The 17,985-nt window shown below is 38.3% G+C and overlaps 1 protein-coding gene across 4 annotated transcripts in view; it reads left to right on the top strand.

Moving 5' to 3' along the window:
- Nucleotides 1–1,951: 1,951 nt before the first annotated feature.
- slc24a4b (solute carrier family 24 member 4b) overlaps nt 1,952–17,985 on the top strand; it is a 34,480-nt gene continuing 18,446 nt past the window's right edge. Inside the window, exons 1-3 of one of the 4 annotated variants that reach the window (XM_032585556.1) lie at nt 1,954–2,188; nt 2,277–2,777; nt 10,381–10,488. In XM_032585556.1, coding sequence (XP_032441447.1) covers nt 2,615–2,777; nt 10,381–10,488 — 271 coding nt within the window. In that variant the 5' untranslated portion in view covers nt 1,954–2,188; nt 2,277–2,614. Of the gene's footprint in view, nt 2,778–10,380; nt 10,489–17,985 lie in introns of all 4 variants that reach the window. The other 3 variants (XM_032585557.1, XM_032585555.1, XM_032585558.1) reach the window with 3 other exon arrangements.

Genomic DNA, 17,985 nt, shown 5'->3' with positions numbered 1-17,985 from the left:
GAAGCTCCAGCGGTGTGAAAGATCACCATGTTCTGAGCTGATCAATGGCGAGCAGCGTGGTGCTTTCAGTGCAGTCAAGGAAGAGCTGAATTTGTAAAAACTTTTTCTGCACACATAGTTTTTAAGGAGCGTTAAAAGAGTCGAGTCTGAACACAGATAATATGACTCTCCAAAGTCCAAGGTTGTACAGGGCAATGAGCAGATATTTATTTGGAGGCCATCCTGCATTAAATCTCACCAGCATTGGCATTCTGTGAGGTGGTTGCTCATGCAGTTTAAAAATTACCGTACAAACATTATCTTCAGTTGTGTAGTGCATTTGATCATGTTCAGTTTAAAATATGAACCACACGAACTATTCAAGCCTAGGCTATAGTAAGAGCAGAGATTAATTAAAACCGAGGAACGGATTGATTTTGTTTGAATTTCCCACAGATTAAAAATAATTTCAAACATGTTTTTACCAAACTCATTATGCACTGTTGATCATTTATACGAGTGCTTCCTTAATTCACTCTGGAAATATTTGACTGAAAACCAGAAACCACATGTATGACAGAGATTCTTCATAACAAAGTTTTAGATTTAGACACTAACGCTCACATTTTTAATGTGTTTTTGTTTTGTTTTTCATTTTGCATTACAACCAAGTTTGGAGGCTTAAAAACTGAGGTGAGAAAGAGGGGCCTGCCCATGGTGCTACAAGAACCAGCACTTCTCATCAGTTCACACAGTACCTCTAATCTCTTGTTTCATAATGTTAATGCTTTATAAATATGGCATTCTCCATTCAACATAACCTGTGTTTCAGTTTATGTGCGATTCACCAATGAATTACAGCTGTATTACAGAACATATAGCACTTTTTTGAAATTTAGAGCTCATTTTAAATCATTCATTTCAAATATGTAAAGTTTTTAAGGTTCTAAGATCTTACTACAGCAAATGCTTCTTCTATGCATATTTTTTGGCATCTATCTTTGCAATCTTTGTGCTATTTCAACAATTCAAATACTAAAGCATTCAAGGAAATATTATTTTAAAACAATTCATGTAGAAATGAATGGAGCAAGCTTTCAAATACTTGTAAAGTTTTCCTGTACTAAAGAATAACACAGGGGGAAAAGATTGATCATAAATTACTGATCTATACTGACATTATACCAGAAATGAAAGAATAAGTCCAGACAAATATTTTAATGGTTAAATAAAGAAAAAGCATAATTATTTCAGACCCATAACCTTTAAGATATGAAGGTTTATATTCACTTTCAGCATATCCTTTGAGAATATAATTTCTCTTGAAACCTCTTGGCCAGCCGGGGGGTTGGATGTGTTTTGAGTCACCTCCAGATTTGATAATGAGGGAAGAAATAAATAAGACAAATTGAAACCTCAAACCTATGAGAATCCCAATCTTTTTATTGAGATTTTCTTCTTGATTACGTTTTTTCACTGTGAATACAAGCACAGGAGACCAGCAATCGAATCAAGTTGGAGGGATTTTATCCAGCTTACCTCATTAAGGGGATCTGAATCTATAAAAGTAATCCTGAAAATATAGTTTTTCCCCCCCTGCTTACCTATGACAAGTAAACAAGAAATGAATGAATAGATGAAGTACAAATTCTAAATAACCTTAATGCTTTCAATTTGAAAGACTAAATTCGGACTCCTCCAGGAAATAAATTGTAATAAGATTAGAGATTGTTTAAAGTTTTTGAAAAGAAGTGTCAAAGTTGAGTTGCTCAGCTACATACACCTTAAATAAAACCTTTGGTGTTGGTTCATAATTCACATTCTTTCAAAAATTAAGAAGAGAGCTGGCATGCCATCTTCTGTAACACTTTATTTTTTAAATCGCATGAAAAATGATGCTATTATTGTAAGAATATCCAACTACAGTATTCCTGAGCTGGCTCTCCAGTATCTGGGAATCCTAACAGGCGCTTTGTCCTTAGCAGTCGCAAAGTTCGCTGGTACTTAAGGCGTGCTCTGCTCGGTCGGCTCTCATCGCCCGCCCGGTTGTTCTGCACGGAGAGGGAGTTCATACGCGGGGAGGGGTGGAGGCGCACTGCACGACTGCTGCCCGATTTGAACAATTATCCCTGATGAGCGCAGATTGGTTTCACTTAACAGGCGCAGGTGCGGAGGATTTGTGATGCGGCGCAGCTGAGCGTTTTTCCAGGTTTGTGACTGAACACTGGCGCATCTTATGTTGAACATTAACTCTTTAGCGGATACGGACTTTATTTTTTTTCCCTCCTTCGGGACAGGATGCGTGCTACAAAATGACATCCCGTCCAGTCTGGCAGACTCGAGCCGAATTCAGGAGCATCGCTGAATAAATTTGGACCCACGCTGATAAATTTGACCGCGCTGTCATTGCCCTGTCCAGCCTAAAAGGCTCTTCTAAAGCTGCAGGGGAAGGGGGGGAAAAAAAACAAACACTATTCGCTTCAGTACTCTTAGGTCTGCGCACTTGGACGACTTGAAATGAGGACCACATCCCGGCTGTACTCCGTGTGAAGAGACGAGCCGGGCGGCAGCTTTCCCTTCGGCTCTCAAGGACGCGCCAGAAAAAAGTGGCCCCCGGCCGAGCGAGCTGCGGAGCATGGAGCGGGACGACTCCGAAACCGTGTGCCCGTCCAAAAAGACGATAATCGCGAAGATCTTCAAAGTTCGCAAGAGGAGGGAGATGCTGTTCGTTCAGGTCTGCTTCATCTGCAGTGTCCTCTTCGTGGCATGGAGCATGTCGGCACTGTTAACTAAGACAGGTGAGTGTGTGTGGGTGACAAGAGGGGGGGGATGCACCGGGGGCGAAAGAGGAGCATCCGACATCTGCAGAGTGATCATGCTTGGCCACATCACAGTCGTCCATAAAAATGTATCATTTTGCTTTAATTTCAAGGGCAAATGATGAAAAAGATTCATTTTTCCCTTTAGGAACACTCTGTCCAACCTGTGCACGCAGTTCATCTAAATGACGTTTCATTCAAATAACTGTTAAGAGTTTCTGAAGCTGCACATGCTGTCAGCTCTCAGCTTTTTAATGAAAGTACGTTCTGTGTGCCGCAGTGTGCGCGGCGGCACGTTTTTAAACCGATAGGCACGTTTGTAATTACAGCATGCTCCTCATCCACGTGAAGATTTTTTTTTCTTTTTTTACTTAAAATGTTAATTTGCTTTTTGGCTTTTTTTTTTTTTTTGTCTTGCCTTTTTCTTTAATGCGTATCAGAATGTACAGTTTCCAGGCGCGTCATCTGTGGAGCGTCAAGATCATGGTTAATGTTGGCATCATCGCGTCTGGCCCGGGGCTTCACACAGACACACGCACATTTTGCACACACTGGTTCACGAAGATGATCATGCTCCTTTTGCTTCCGCATGCTGATTTTTACGCAGAGGCCACCGACGATCGCTAGGATGGGGAAAAGGAGGGAGAAACGTAGAGAAGGGGTTTGCGATTTCTTAGGAATTTTTATTTATTTTTTTCATTGGCGAGCACACTGAGGAAAAAGATTCCGACGGTGGTGGTGGTGATCATGTCTCGTGTGTGTGAGCGAGCGCAACCCAAACATGCCCTCTCGTGTACAGGAACTCTCGCGGCAGGCTCGTGCAGAGCATCCCACTCAGCCCTCACGCGGTTATGTAATCTGATGGTCAACCTTGACATTTTTGCTGGTGAAGAATGAGACGCTACTGGGATTAAAGGTTAACTAAACAACAGCCATCCCTCGGGAAATTGATCGGATAGTCTCCTGGATTTATGGCAGGAATTTTGACGGCAATCGATTTATTTATATTTTTGTAGTGCTTGTGGTTTCGATGAGAATATCTAGCTGTCTTATTTTAGGGAAACTTTTCAGATATGATGAACCATAGAAACTTCTAATTCTCCCAAATGTTCTCAGGTCCCTCAGTCATGGACTATAGCTAAAATATGCTTTTCCATAAGCTTTTGTCCTACTTCTTGTTGGCATAAAAATATCTTATCTGAATACCAGTACATGCTAAATGGACTTCATATTACTCTGATCACAGGTGTTTGCTATATAAAACATGTTTGATTTTCTGAGCTTTTTATTGTGATTTTTATCCTGCATTTAAGTGAAACCTTAAGAATAAAAAAAATACAACATCCTAGTTGCAAGTGTGAATATCCTTTGCATAAACCTGTAGTTTATTTATGTATGTATTGCATAAACAAAAGGTTTGCAAAAACACCTTTTCAATAAAGTCCAACATTGTCCGTTGGAGTATAACCTCTATTGCCTAGAACCAGATCTTACAAAACATTTTCTTGTTGTACATTTGTCAGTAATTTAACCATAGCCTGAATTTAACACTGAAGGGACTGTTTACCTAATGCTTTGTGACCTCAATCAACCACCTGCATTCTGTATAAATCTGGTCTAAGAGGGACAATTGAAAGATGGATAGAATCTCCCTAAATTATTGGCTTCAATACCAGATTTGCCAAAAGAACACAACTTCTGGTGCATGGTGTTGGCAGCATCATGATCTGGGATACTAGATTAAGTGAATTAAATTGTGTGAACAGTTCCAGTCAGTTTTGGCTTAATCCTTATGTCTGCCAGACTGCTAAAGACAGATTTTTATTTTCCACTGTGATGCAGTGAGTCATGTCATGTATCTAAATCAGCAAAGAATGAGTTTAATATTTGAAGTTATGAAATGGCCCAGCAAGAGTTTAAAACTAAATCTCGCTGGAAAAACCAGCATAGACTTATTATGGGGTGCTAAAATGAATCAAAAGGGGGGTTGTCATGAATTAAATGTGGAAACTTGTAAAATATTGTGGCTCATTGGATTTCCCAAAATTTGCTTTTAGAGTTAAATTGGACAGGTCATTAAATTATTTGCTCACATATATTTATTTTGTTTCTTTTGTAGATTAGAAAAATGTTGGTGTATTGAAAGGGGTACCTTTGAGGGCTACTTACCCAAGGTTAAAACAAAGGCCACTTTAAACTTTAAGAACCACTGAAACTGTAAAATTACAAGCACAGAAATTAAATCTTGAGTGACATGAATTTTTGTTCTGGGCCTTGTCAAATGTGAGATTTGCTGAGAGCATTTCAATAATGTACCTAGCCCTGGGGGATCCCACATGGGGATTTTTTTTTTCTTTTGCATTCTCTCACAATACTAATCAGTTCATGCGCCATAAATGAATACTGTAAACCTTTCTTACGTGGCCGTCATACTTTCTGCTATAATATAAGGTTTTCATAAGGTTTTTCCATATATCTTAATATCTCGTGAAATATCTGAAGTTTTATATCTTTAGGATAGAAATGCATCACAGACCTATGATATAAACAGAAACTTTCCGTAAGAAGGAAAGAAATGAAAAATGCATCCAAAGTATTTGGACTATTTCTGGCTTATTATCACGGAGCAATAAATTCATCTGACAGTTTTGAATGTGCCTCCTTTGTGTTGATGGTCTGAATGTTTTAAAGGGCTGTTTTCATTTATAGTCCCATCTCAACCTTACACAAACATGCAGTGAATAAACCGATTTTCAATAAATTTTTTGCACCAAAGAGTTAACAATAAACACCTTCTCACCGAGGCACTTGATTTGAAATTTTAAATTGACATTTGTGACTGTATACAAAATAGACCAACAAATATTGCAGTAAGTATATTGCGAGAAAACGCAAAATGTATTGCGAGGAAACGCAAAGAAAAATTTTCCCCAGTGCTCCGTAATAATAGAATCCAGAGGTGGTGAAGAATAAATGTTCTGGGTTGGTGTACGGTGTAATGGTTGTATTGTTAGTTCTCTAAGCAAGAGACTGTTAATCGGTTATGCTCATAAATATCCTTGACAAAAAACGTAGATTTGTATCAAAATAGCACAAAGGTTCTTAACATCTCTTGATGGTTTCACAATGCTCAAGACTGACTACTTTGTTTTGGTTGCAGAGTAGAAAATGTTTTTACCCATATCTTGGATCTGGTTAGAACAGGCATCTGACGGTCTTGTCTCATCAGGAGACATGCCTGTTTAAAGCTGTGGATCATTCACATAACTGTGAAAACTTGGGATTTCAAGGGTGGCATGTATAAATTAAGAGTGGGACATGGACTTGAGCCTTGGGGAAACACCATGGATTTTGTTTATAGCTCAAAGATGTAACTGCAATGCCTTTAAAAAATAAATAGAACTTGCTGTTTAAGATGAGAACCTGATATGCTTTTTGTTGGTCCTTTAGCTCCTACTGCTCAGCAGTTCTGGACTAAAGGCAGTCAAAGACTTGGTATATCTGATTGCAGACCTTTAAGGGATTACCACAAGTGTCTAATTACACTAGAAACAAGAGGCTTAAAAGATTATTCTGAATTTATATTATAGATTATAATAGAATCCCCTATGGTTCATTCTAGAAGCCATCATTGAGGCCCTATGTTTTCAATTGATCTTCTGACCCAGGACCCACCCAGAGCTGAGCATGAGTGCCTTTTTGACTCTGACCTATTGGACTTTCAACCTTTGGAGGATTTGGGATGGCACAATGAAGCTATAGTGCTTACCATGGTGGCAATTTACCAGTTACCAGTGTCAAAGTTGTACCAATGTTTTAAAACCAGTTTTCATTTTACCATTTTTTTTATATAGTAATGTTTTATTGAGATAGCAGTTATGAGAGGGGGATTGTTTTCTTACTGTATGAGACATAGTTGAGCAGTGCTGCCCCTCCCCTACTTGTTGCTGCACACTCCCAAGATTAAAAACAGCTCCCACACTTTTCTTTTAAAAGGGGGGGAAAAGTTTCCTATTTCCTGCCACCAAAAACGGACACCCAATACGCAAGCTAAAGGTGATCACTACTTAATTTTTAATGAAGCTTTGTTTTTTAGATGCTCGCCAGTAAATCCAATCTAATAATTTTTGCGTCGTCTAACACTAAAAAAAATCATATATTACCCTGGTCCCTATTTGTGACTGGTGGCAAATGATTTGCCGACTGGCCCAGATGGATAGGATGTGCTGTACTGCCTCTAGGTTGCATCTTCGTGAAGCAGCGGTGGGGCTCCACGTGCTGTCACTCCCGCTGATTGCCGCGTGCATATGCACATGTAGCAGACCTGCGCACGGGTGGCAGGAACAGGTATGTTGAGCAGCGGGGCATTGCTCTGACAGGTTGCTGTGGCAAGTTGACTGTGTGATTGAGCAAAAAAATTATGGTAGCAAAAAATGAGGTGTGCTTGTTCACGTCATGTGACATTTGATTGATGGTTGACCTTGGTTTATCTACCTCCTGGGCTTCTCCGACAGAGCACGAGGATGTTATTAAACCATTACTGCCTGCGTCTGATGTTCAGTAGTGTCGACCAAAGGCAAATTTACTGATTTCTCAAGGTAGGCTTGGACTACTGAATATTTTTTTGCATGACAGTCTTTGGTCATTTTAGGTTTGCGTTCCATGAACATGTCTCACACGACAGAGATATGCTTATGACTTATCCCACAGGTCCCTCCACATTGGTTGACCTCACTTTTTGTTGTTGTATAATCTTACACTTGAAACTTTTTCTAGAATACATTTATTCAGTGGGGTGGGGGAATCCCATGGTAAAGATCTTAATGTTGGGTAAATTTCCCCTTGGTCTTATTACATTTTAAGTAGTGGGCTTTGTCTGTATAGGCCATATTGAGTCCTTTATTACTCTTTTCCTCCCAACTGTCCTTCCAAAGGCTTTACATTATTTAGGTCCACCAATTTTCAGTTTTTGGGTAGAAAGGCACCATAGTTACAATTTCCTGGTTTAAAGTGTGCATGATCATGATTTGGTGAATATAAATAAATGAAAACACTGTCTGTAGAGATCTGATGTTGCACAAGGCAGCAATGTCACACAAGTGGCTGTAGCTCGTATTATAGCACCGACACCCTCTCAGTCTGCCCAGAGGTGCTGACAGAATCACATCTTTAAATGAATGCAACTTGGTGGTAAACTGGACAGCTCAAACTGTCACCCTGTGTTGACTCTTTAAGTGGAAATGTCATAGTTGTGAGCATGTGGTTTCACAAGTAACTGGTTTGGAAAATTGCAATTTGATAAACTGTTTTACTAAATTTAAAATGACCATGTATATCTAATCCAGTTTTCTAATGTCACACATAGGCCACATTATTTATTATAAACTGGTCTAGTGATGGCAAGATATGAAATTAGATGGCTTTCAATTGAACATCTGATCAAGAGGGAGGCCAGAGATGTCAGAGCAGCCAAATGACTTGACTGGTGAAAATGGGTTAAACTGATATCTGGAGGGTTTGGTCTTGGAAAGCAACAAATTGTGGGAAGCAGTAGCGTCTCATCTGTAATTTCATTCAGTTGCCGCTGATCCTGTGGCTTCTGAAATACTTTTGGATTTGTCTTTGAGTCTAGAAAAAAACTATCTGTGGCAAGTTGAGCGCTGCTGTCCTTGTCTGATGCCTGGAATTGAGTATTTAACTCTATAATACTGAAGTTTATTTTTTTCAAACTACACTTTTTGAGACGGGGTTACAACTTGAGCAGAATTTGATTTGGGAGACAAACGATTAAACAGAAACCCCCTGCATAATTGATTTATGGTATATTTTAACCAATGAGCCAAAGAATACAGACTCAAATGTATTGTGAAACTTGGTTTTCAGAACTTAAAAAACTACCAGTCTTGTCAAAAGTCTAATCAATTTTGTAACCTGTTCATCATTTTTTTTGTTTTTATTTTTCAGGAAGTTTAGTACTGCAGTCATACACGTGTTTATGTGTGCATTAAAAGAATCGATACAGAAAATCTAATGGTTCAAAAGCTGTAGAGAGCAGGAAATTGGGTCTAATCTGCTGATGCCCATTGATTGGTAATTTACCAATAAACAAAGAAAATCCCAACCGATGAACATATGAGAATGGAAGCTCTTCAAGAACCATACAATTTTAAAAAGACCTATTTTAAAGATGTTGTTTTTGTGAACTGACAAGGTAATATTATTTAAAATTTAATTTAAATATAAGAATGTCTTCCAAGGCTGCAAATCACCAGAGAATCCACTGGCCTTCAGAACAGGGAGAAAGTCCCTGATTCTTTAGATTCTAGTTTTTCATCAGTCCCAGTTTATCAAATAACATACCGAATCCCTTTAGTGTCAATGAATCAATATCTGTTCAAACATTCAAACTGTAAAACTGGATGCAACTTCATTTATACTAAACATTTACATTTCTTGACTAGCTCTGAAATATTACTGCAGTTTTATGTAGGGGGTGCCGTATCCTCTGTAAGTTGATTTGTGATCAATTCCCCTTTTGTTGGTACACCATTCTGTGGCCATCTTGGCTATTCTGACTTCTTGCATGACAAAATGGCATTTTAGTATGTTAATCACCATTTAAGTGGAACGTTTCTCAAAACTTATTTGTTCAGTTGTACATATGTGTAGATACCTTTCAACCATCAGGAAACTTAATTTGTGGAAAGATGTATTTTTCGTAGAATTCAGATGGTTATACCATTGGATTATCTTTGAGACAAACCAGGAGATTTTGGGGAAAGAAATGGCATTGGTTGCAGGCAAAGAAAGGTTGAGCAATAAAATTTGTAGATGTAATGTGTAATCTTGTTTTTAAAAATGGAATTTATGCAATTTAGCTTGGAGCTGGAAATATCTACATGCATTATGTGTATTGAATAGTTTTTGTTTAATAATCCATGAGTTGAAGCTAGACAGAAGCAACAAGATTGATTGGCTAAGCTCTGGATGAATTAAACATTGCCTTATTAGTTGTCTATATTCCCTTGTGAGCAGTACAAATGTGCATACAGCATCACTGTTTCATCATCCTGTCCCACAGTCCAGCATTGGCTTTGCATCACAGCGTTTTATGAAAATTGCGACTTTAAAGTGATGCTCGGTGCGTATGAACGACTTTACATAATAGGTTTGAGTTTTTTTTTCTCCCCCTCTTGTCCTCATTAGAGGCTTAAAAGCAGTTTTATTTAAAAAAAAAAAAAAAAAAAAAAAAGCCCCCACCCCTAAAACATAATGGCACAGCTGTATTTTGACGTCATGTTGGAGCTGGATAAAAATTTCACATCTACATAAATGAGAACTTTTAAAGGATTAAGTGAAATTAAACCCTGGTTGGTTTAATGAGCATGATCATGGATTCCTGCACATGAAATATGCTGTAAAACATCAGCTATGTTTTTGTTTGCAGAATTGAGTTAAGGTTTGGTTAAAACTACAGGTTCTACAGTTAACTTTTAAATGCATGACATGCTGCAAGAATTGAATGTGCATCTGCTACTGTTGGCTAATCAGTTCTGTTTTATTTATTTTTTTCTTTTTTCAGGGCATGGGATGATTGTGGAGGGACATCCAGACCTTGAACACTGGGGTAGAAGACTAATGGCTTCCAGATCTGAAAATGACACAGAGTCAAAGAACTGTTCAGAGCCAGGTACGTTCTTAAAGTTTTAAACTTCTGAAGATTTATTTATGTTTTTCCTTTGGTTGCAATTTGTTTCTCAGCAGCAAGGCAATCTGAGGTATATCTATTTAAGAATAAAATGGTGGCACCATCTTATTTACCATAGAAATTATCCTTCTGTCTCAGAAATACATGAACTGCATTTGGCTACATTTCTGCGATAGGTGAAAACAGATCAAGCCTGATGGAGAAAGTGATTGCATAATGCTGGCCATGTTGACTGGTTTATGGAGATCCCATGTTGCTTCAGGCTTGGCTGCTCTGAAACCATAATCGTATATTGTAAGCACAGATAAGGATGGATGTATAACTTTATCACACCCCTTTAATCTTAATTCTAATCTAAACAAGGATATATTTTATTCTTAAATGGCCATATTTCATTTTTTTCTCCATTTGGTTAGTAGATTTAGTCAGATGGTCTAGATAATTCTGATGTACTGTTTGCATTTTAGATTTTATACTTCCAGTGACTCATAATTTTGTTCCAACAAAGTTGACATTTTCAAATGGAAATAATGTTTTGAAGATGACCTGTATTTAGGTGTAAATGCTACTAAAATGGGCAAGAGAACTCCACTAATAAGCACTTTTGATCCTCATGTCTATTTTGTATGACTAAAACTAGAATTGTGAAATCACTGAATATCTGAATCTCTGTTGGACATTTCTTAACTTTTCATAAATGAGATGAAAACAAGAACTCGAATGAATGTGTGGAAAAGGCTCTGAAATTGTATTTACTTCGAGTGCAGCTCTTCTGACCTTTCTGTAAATGAGGATATTTTGGTAACTCGTGTACTTCACTGCATGCTGACCTTGTGTAGCACAAGAACTGCTTAAACATATGTTTCCTAATTGGGACTCAAACATGGCTAGAATTTTCTCCTTATTTTCATTTTAACCATGAGTTTGTGGATTTTCTTGTTCGCATGGATCGACTCAGTCTGGCAAACTTCTGTTTTCCTCAAACCCTGAGTCACATGTGCTCCGTGACCCTGCGTGACTCGGTAGAAAGAGAATGGCAAAGCTGCCAGGCCTAGAAGTTAAGTCCCAGCTAACTACTTATTTCATAAAGATTTCTATAAATAACACCCATCCTGTAACATAACTCACAGGCTGAAGAGGATTTGGAGATGACTGTGAAATAACCTTCAGTATAATGAAAGACCTCTTTTATAACAGATAAATTAAAATCCAAAGGATGATAATTCTGCATGATGCATCTCAACGGGTACTTGTGTCGACCTGGGATGTTGATGAGCATGCAACAGAACGCTCTGGGTCATGGATAATTTGGAAGCAATTTCAAATATTTCATTTACTCACTTAGTGAAGTTTACCAGGTTATTACTTCATTACTGTTCATAGGAGGCAGGATCCTGAAGGGATTATAGAAATGTTTCCTGCTGTTGATGTGTGACGGCGCAAAAATGGCATTTTTTTTTCACCATTAAACAATACAAATGTGTAAGTGTTTTTTTCTTTCAAGGCCGCTCGGTCTGAATATTTTAATCACAAGACTCTGAAGTTTTCCGCACATTGACTTTCCCCACTCCTTAGCACAAGAGGCACCGGATGGGCCGTGACATTCCTCAAATTTCTCCTCTCATCCCACCGCCGCCCTGCCTTTTCGGTTTAAAGCTGGTCATATGACTTTATTCCTTTCTCGTGAATAATCCTGTTAAAGTTGCAGTAAGATTAAAGTACAACCACCTTAGCCAGACTGTTCTCATTTGTACAGTTACGTGAAAGCAAGACATGCATTTTCGTTTGGTGTTGTGCCAACGGTCTGTTCTTGTGTTCATGTGTTTGTCCTGAACTGTTGATACAACTACCACTTTTGGGAAAATGCAGTCAATGAATAAATCTACAGGCAATCGATATTCATCCACTAGAAAATATGTGCTTTTATTGCCTTGTGGTAATGGCCACAACAGAAGCTGAATGGATGAAGATAATTTCTAAAGCCGTCCACCGTAATGGAAATGAGGGCCTGTTGGTAATGCATGCAGATGTTTTAAAGACTTGGCTGCTTGTTTATAACATTCTATGCACAAATTGAAGTTCATAATTTTTACTTGAGTATAAAATAACATGATGTTGATGGTTCACTGACATTGTCGCAGTTGAGGATTGAAGATGCAGTATTTAGGCAGGTAGTTTTCCAACCTTCAGTTTTTTGCAGGCATCTTCCCTAGCCAATGGCTGCTTCACTTCTGGCATTGTAGCAACTTAAATCCTTAAGTAGTTTTTATTATTTATTTATTTTTTGCCTTCTGTTGGGAGCAGAGGTGAGGTCACGCTCAGATCAGCTACTGTAAAAATGGTTTGCTTAAAACTAAGATGAAAGGGGCTGGAGTCAACATCTTAAACTACACTGTCTTGGCACCCAGCATGCAGTTACTAAAACTGCTTTCTTGAATTTAATTGCGTTTTCCAAAAAGGTTTTCAACATTTCAAAAATGAGCATATTCCAAGAATGTGTAAAAAGCACCAAAAAATAGAACAAGGCAACTTTGCCGTTTTGGTGAAGTCTGGTCTAGTTCATTATTTGCCAGATTGAATTATCCCAAGCTTGATACAAATTGACATTCTGTTGTAGCAGTCTGAATGTTTCAGTATGTTTTCATTATGTTCCCATGTTTTGACTATACATATATAAGGGCTTTACTGAATAGTGCCACACCATATTACGGCAGTATGTAGTAATATTGTAGAATTTTGAGTATTAGTCTTTCTACTTGAGCTCTATGCTGAACATTGGGCCCAGATAATGAGTGATTTATTAGCGACGGAGGGGAGATGTACAAAATTGACACTGACCCCTTTCTTTCAAATTAGCCAGTTTGGTAGTGAATCTCTAGTTTTATCCAAGCAAATAATCAATCTACTACAACCAAGGTTGGAGAAATGTTTTTTTGTTTTTGTTTGGTTTTTTTTCCCCTTTGAACACTTTTTTTTGTCCCAGATGTGTTGTGCATCTTAAATTCAGTATAATTAGGCATTGGTTTGAAGACTTGCATAGATTTTCCAGAGCTATCTTAGGTTTCAGTCACTTCCTCATCGTTATTTCTGATCAGCAGGGGAGCTTTTTCCGGGGTTCCTGGTGTGCTAATGTTTTTTCTTCCTATACCTAAGACTTGGGCTGCTAAAGCAGCCATTTATCGTAAGTGCCTCTTTATATAGGTCACTGAGTAATCACTCCTGGAAAACAAAGTGCTATACTAACTGCTTTTTGGGCTCTTGCTTTATAAGTGCATGCTTCCACAGACCTGTCAGATTGAAATGATTACATTGTAAGTTTCTCCAAGCCAGACGTTGGGATGATTGTAAACCATAGAAGCCTGGCTAACTTCCTATGAGAAACAATTAATGCTTGATGTCCTTTTTAAACCCGTGTAAGATTTATGTGAAGTTCAAAATTACAACCATAATGTTGGACTTCCTGGAGATCTTCTCTGCTAAAAACAAATTTTATTACTTTGGGTTGAATGACGTGGGCAGATCAGGGTGTTTAACTGTCAGTGCATCTGTCACATGTATGAATGTTGAGTGTCCATGTCGCTGCCAGACGACCAGGCTTAAATCCCTCCACCTGCCCTTCAGAGGATCCTCCCTTCTATCTGCGTCTGCTTTATAGTCCTTCATTGCTTGATTTAAAAGCCCACTAATGGGGGGGAAAATCTTAAATCATGGACATTTTAATGCTGTTTTTTAAAAACCCTTCTTAATACTGTACTGATAAAATAATGCAACACAACTGCAATTGTCTAACTTATAGCTCAGATTCACTGAACAGGAGCCTCATGCTAAAATGGGAAATCATGATTATTCCTTATTGGGGATGCATGTTTAAACATTGTATTACTTACAAAAGTTGCTCTTGTCTTGGTGTATGCCTCATCAGATTTGTATATCTGGAAATCTTTTTTTTTTTGCTTCTTAAGGAATAATTGTGTGCGTCTTTATGGGTTGTTGCTCTCTTGAGCTCATTCCAGACAGTTTCTGACTCTACAATCTGGTGTTAGAAAATAGAGCCGCATATTTTCAAAAATGCTTTCCTGTGATTGTGTAAAAAATGTAGATGCCTGAGATGAACATTTATTTTTCACTGGAATATGCATGAGCAAAATTAGTGTGGAAAATCCTAACAGTCAATATAAAACCAATTTTGATTTTTGGCTATCGCATTGCTCCATTTCCAAAACTGTTGAACAAATTTTGTTCAGTTCTGCTTTCTTCCCCTGTAGCAACTTTAACAGCATCAAATGTTACTGTAGTAAAGTGGATGAGAAGATTGACGTGGTAGTCTATAGATTGTTAAAGTAGCTGGTAAAACTGTGGGTTACAACCATTGCATGCAGATCTTGAGTCACTTCCCCTCATCACATGCTTGCCTGTAGCAATCCCATGACGAATGGAACAAACACACTTTCATCTGTTACCCAAGTAAGGCAAGTAGCAAGATATCTGGAACAATATTTTTATTTTGGGATCCGAATGTTTTATGGGTTCTTCCAGGCGGTGTGGGCAACATGATGCATGCTCGCTGGGAAATGACTTGTGGCTTACTCGGGACTATTGGATTACTTTCTCACATGCATCCTCTTCCTGTGTAGATGTTGCTCCAAAGCACACAAGATTAGAAAGGGAAGATGGAACCACAGCTGCTAATGTGCTGGAGGACTGATTTGCATTCAATAAACACTAAAACCAGATTAATCTCCCACACCAGTAGCATAATTGCCCTGGTTAAGGTACAATGTAAAGGCAAACAAAGCAAAACATCTTGGATTGTTTTGTTGGCTGTACATGTAGGCTGGTGATGCATATTTCATGAGATGGAGGAGGAACTGATTGTGACATGGAAAAATAGACATGGCTTGAAAAAGCTGCAGCTAATGTCTGTTGTGTGCAATGAGACAATTGTTTTTCTTTTCCAATTTTTTATTTAATTTTCTTTTCCTCAGTTGAATTAAAAGTGGAAACCAGCAGCAAGTTTGTTTAGCTGTTGGAAGGTGAAGGCTTGCCGATGTTCAAATGCATATTTCTCAACTACAGGGAACACACCTGAAAGCATTTTAAAAGGGAATTATGCAGGGTGGGATTATGCTGCCGTGCATAATGCAGACTGACCTGACTTTTTCCATTGTTGGCTTGCAAACAAGAAGCAATGATGCAGCAGAGGAGGCACAGGGGGGAGCAGAAACAAACACCTGCAGAAAACTTTTTTGTGCAGAACTCTTTGAGAATGCCTGACCTCCTTAAGCATTTATACACCCTTTGATGCATTGTGTCCTGTTCCACTTTTAGCAAGGTACTAATAAACTTGCTGGTGTTGGTGCTGCATGTCACCCTGAGGGGAAAGTGTACTTCTAAAGCTGAATGCATGTCTCACAGCAGTCTTATTTAACAAGGAGTCCTTTGGTCCAGAAGCAACTGTAACTATGACGTCCCGTGTGACTTTGTGAAACTGTTGAACTTTGGCAGAATAAAGGTGTATCAAGAAATTGGATTGAGCAACTCGAATGAAGGTCAGATTTGGTACATGGAGATCTTTGAAGTTTCTGTCCTGATGAAGGATTACAGATAGAAGTTTATCAAGTTCAAATTCATAACCGTTTATCAAGAATCTCATGTTTCTCTCTGCTGATGAGCGTCATGGAGACACTATATACACAGTACAGACCAAAAGTTTGGACACACCTTTTAATTCAATGAGTTTCCTTTATTTTCATGACTATTGACATTGTAGATTCACACTGAAGGCATCAAAACTATGAATAATACATGTGGAAATATGCACTAAACAAAAAAGTGTAAAACTGAAAATACTCCTTATATTCTAGTTTCTTCAAAGTAGCAACCTTTTGCTGTGATTACTACTTTGCACACACTCTGCATTTTCTTGATGAGCTTCAAGAGGTAGTCACTTGAAATGGTTTTCACTTCATAGGTGTGCCCTGTCAGGTTAGTAAGTGGGATTTCTTGCCTTATAAATAGTCATGAAAATAAAGAAAACCCATTGAATTAGAAGGTGTGTCCAAACTTTTGGTCTGAACTGAGTACTACTTTTGGTCTGTAGTGTATATATCTATATATGTGTATGTATGTATATATATGTATGTATGTATGTATATATATATTTCCCCCATCCAAACTTGGCACCTATCCATCTAGTTAATACCTGAGTAATGACCATAGTCTCTCCATTCTGTCTAGTTAATAGCCAATCAAGAACAGTGAGCTAACCTCCACAGAGAAGATAGTATTCCAGTAAACGATCCAGCACTGGACCTGCCCGGCAAATGTGGAAGAGCTTAAGGTTGTTATTAAAGCAACATGGACTTCCTGAACATCATAGTACAATCTCAAGTCCATGTCACACTGCACTGTAATTAACAGAAAAAGGAGTCTCAAAGTATTCAGTGTGTTTACTGTATAGTACATGGGCATATTTTCAGTAAGCTCAACTTTCCTTGGGTAACTTCAATCTTTTTACAAATAAAATTTGGCATTATTGGCTGCAAGCTGTAAACTGAATGAATCTCAAAATGTATCGAGGTGTATAAACTCTGAAATTCGGATTCTCTTAAAAGTAAAACTGAAAGCAATTCTAATGTAAACATACAGGTTAAGGTGCTCATGAGGCTGTACATGAATTTGTTTTACTTAAATGTTTTGCTGGCAGACTAAGTTTGACATTCTCGATGGATTTCCATAAGTTGAATCATGATTGCGTGTTTGCAAGAATAGCTGATCAGTGCATCTACATTACGCTGCTCACTGATGCCTTCTGGAGCAAGCTAATTATCTAATGGGCTAATAATGACCCAGAGGAAGCGCTCCCTCTCAAGAGTCTCTTGACTGCTGTAGTGGATTGTCAGTTGTATTTAGTTAATGACCTGGCTGGTCTGTGGGTCAGAGCAGCCTTTGGCAGAGGGCAACACCGGGCATTCTGCCGAATAACATTTTGCTCATGTCACTTTTTTTTTTTTTTTTTGGTTGTATAATATTTGAGACTTGTGCTTGTCTCGCTCTCCCGGGAAGATCCGTTTAGCCTTATTACATAGTTTGATGGAGCCATGCAGGCAAAAAGGTCCACTTCATAACCTCGCTTGAGTCATAAGGTCTTGTTCATAGACCACCAGAAGTGCAGAGGGAACACTTGCACACATTCATGTACATTCCTGCCAGGCTTTTTTTTTTTTTTTTTTTTGCCCTCCCTCTGGTGCAGCAGGAGGTACCAGATGCTGAAGGCCATCATGTAACTGAGCCATGATGTTTGTGATTTGGCCAGATTATAAAATACATGAGGAAAAGTAAAAGAAATTGTTCTGCATGCACCTCCACAAATGTCTCATATTGAGATTGGTTATTTTTATTTTCGTACATAAGGCAAGGATTGTGAGAAAGTGTTTACTTTATGCCTTATGAATTAAAGTGTTAAAAACCAATACAGCT

This window comes from Xiphophorus hellerii, chromosome 15 (genome assembly GCF_003331165.1).
Source record: "Xiphophorus hellerii strain 12219 chromosome 15, Xiphophorus_hellerii-4.1, whole genome shotgun sequence".
NCBI classification, from domain to species: domain Eukaryota; kingdom Metazoa; phylum Chordata; class Actinopteri; order Cyprinodontiformes; family Poeciliidae; genus Xiphophorus; species Xiphophorus hellerii.
The sequence above is the reverse complement of the archived record's forward strand: the minus strand, read 5'-3'. Positions and strand labels throughout refer to the sequence as shown.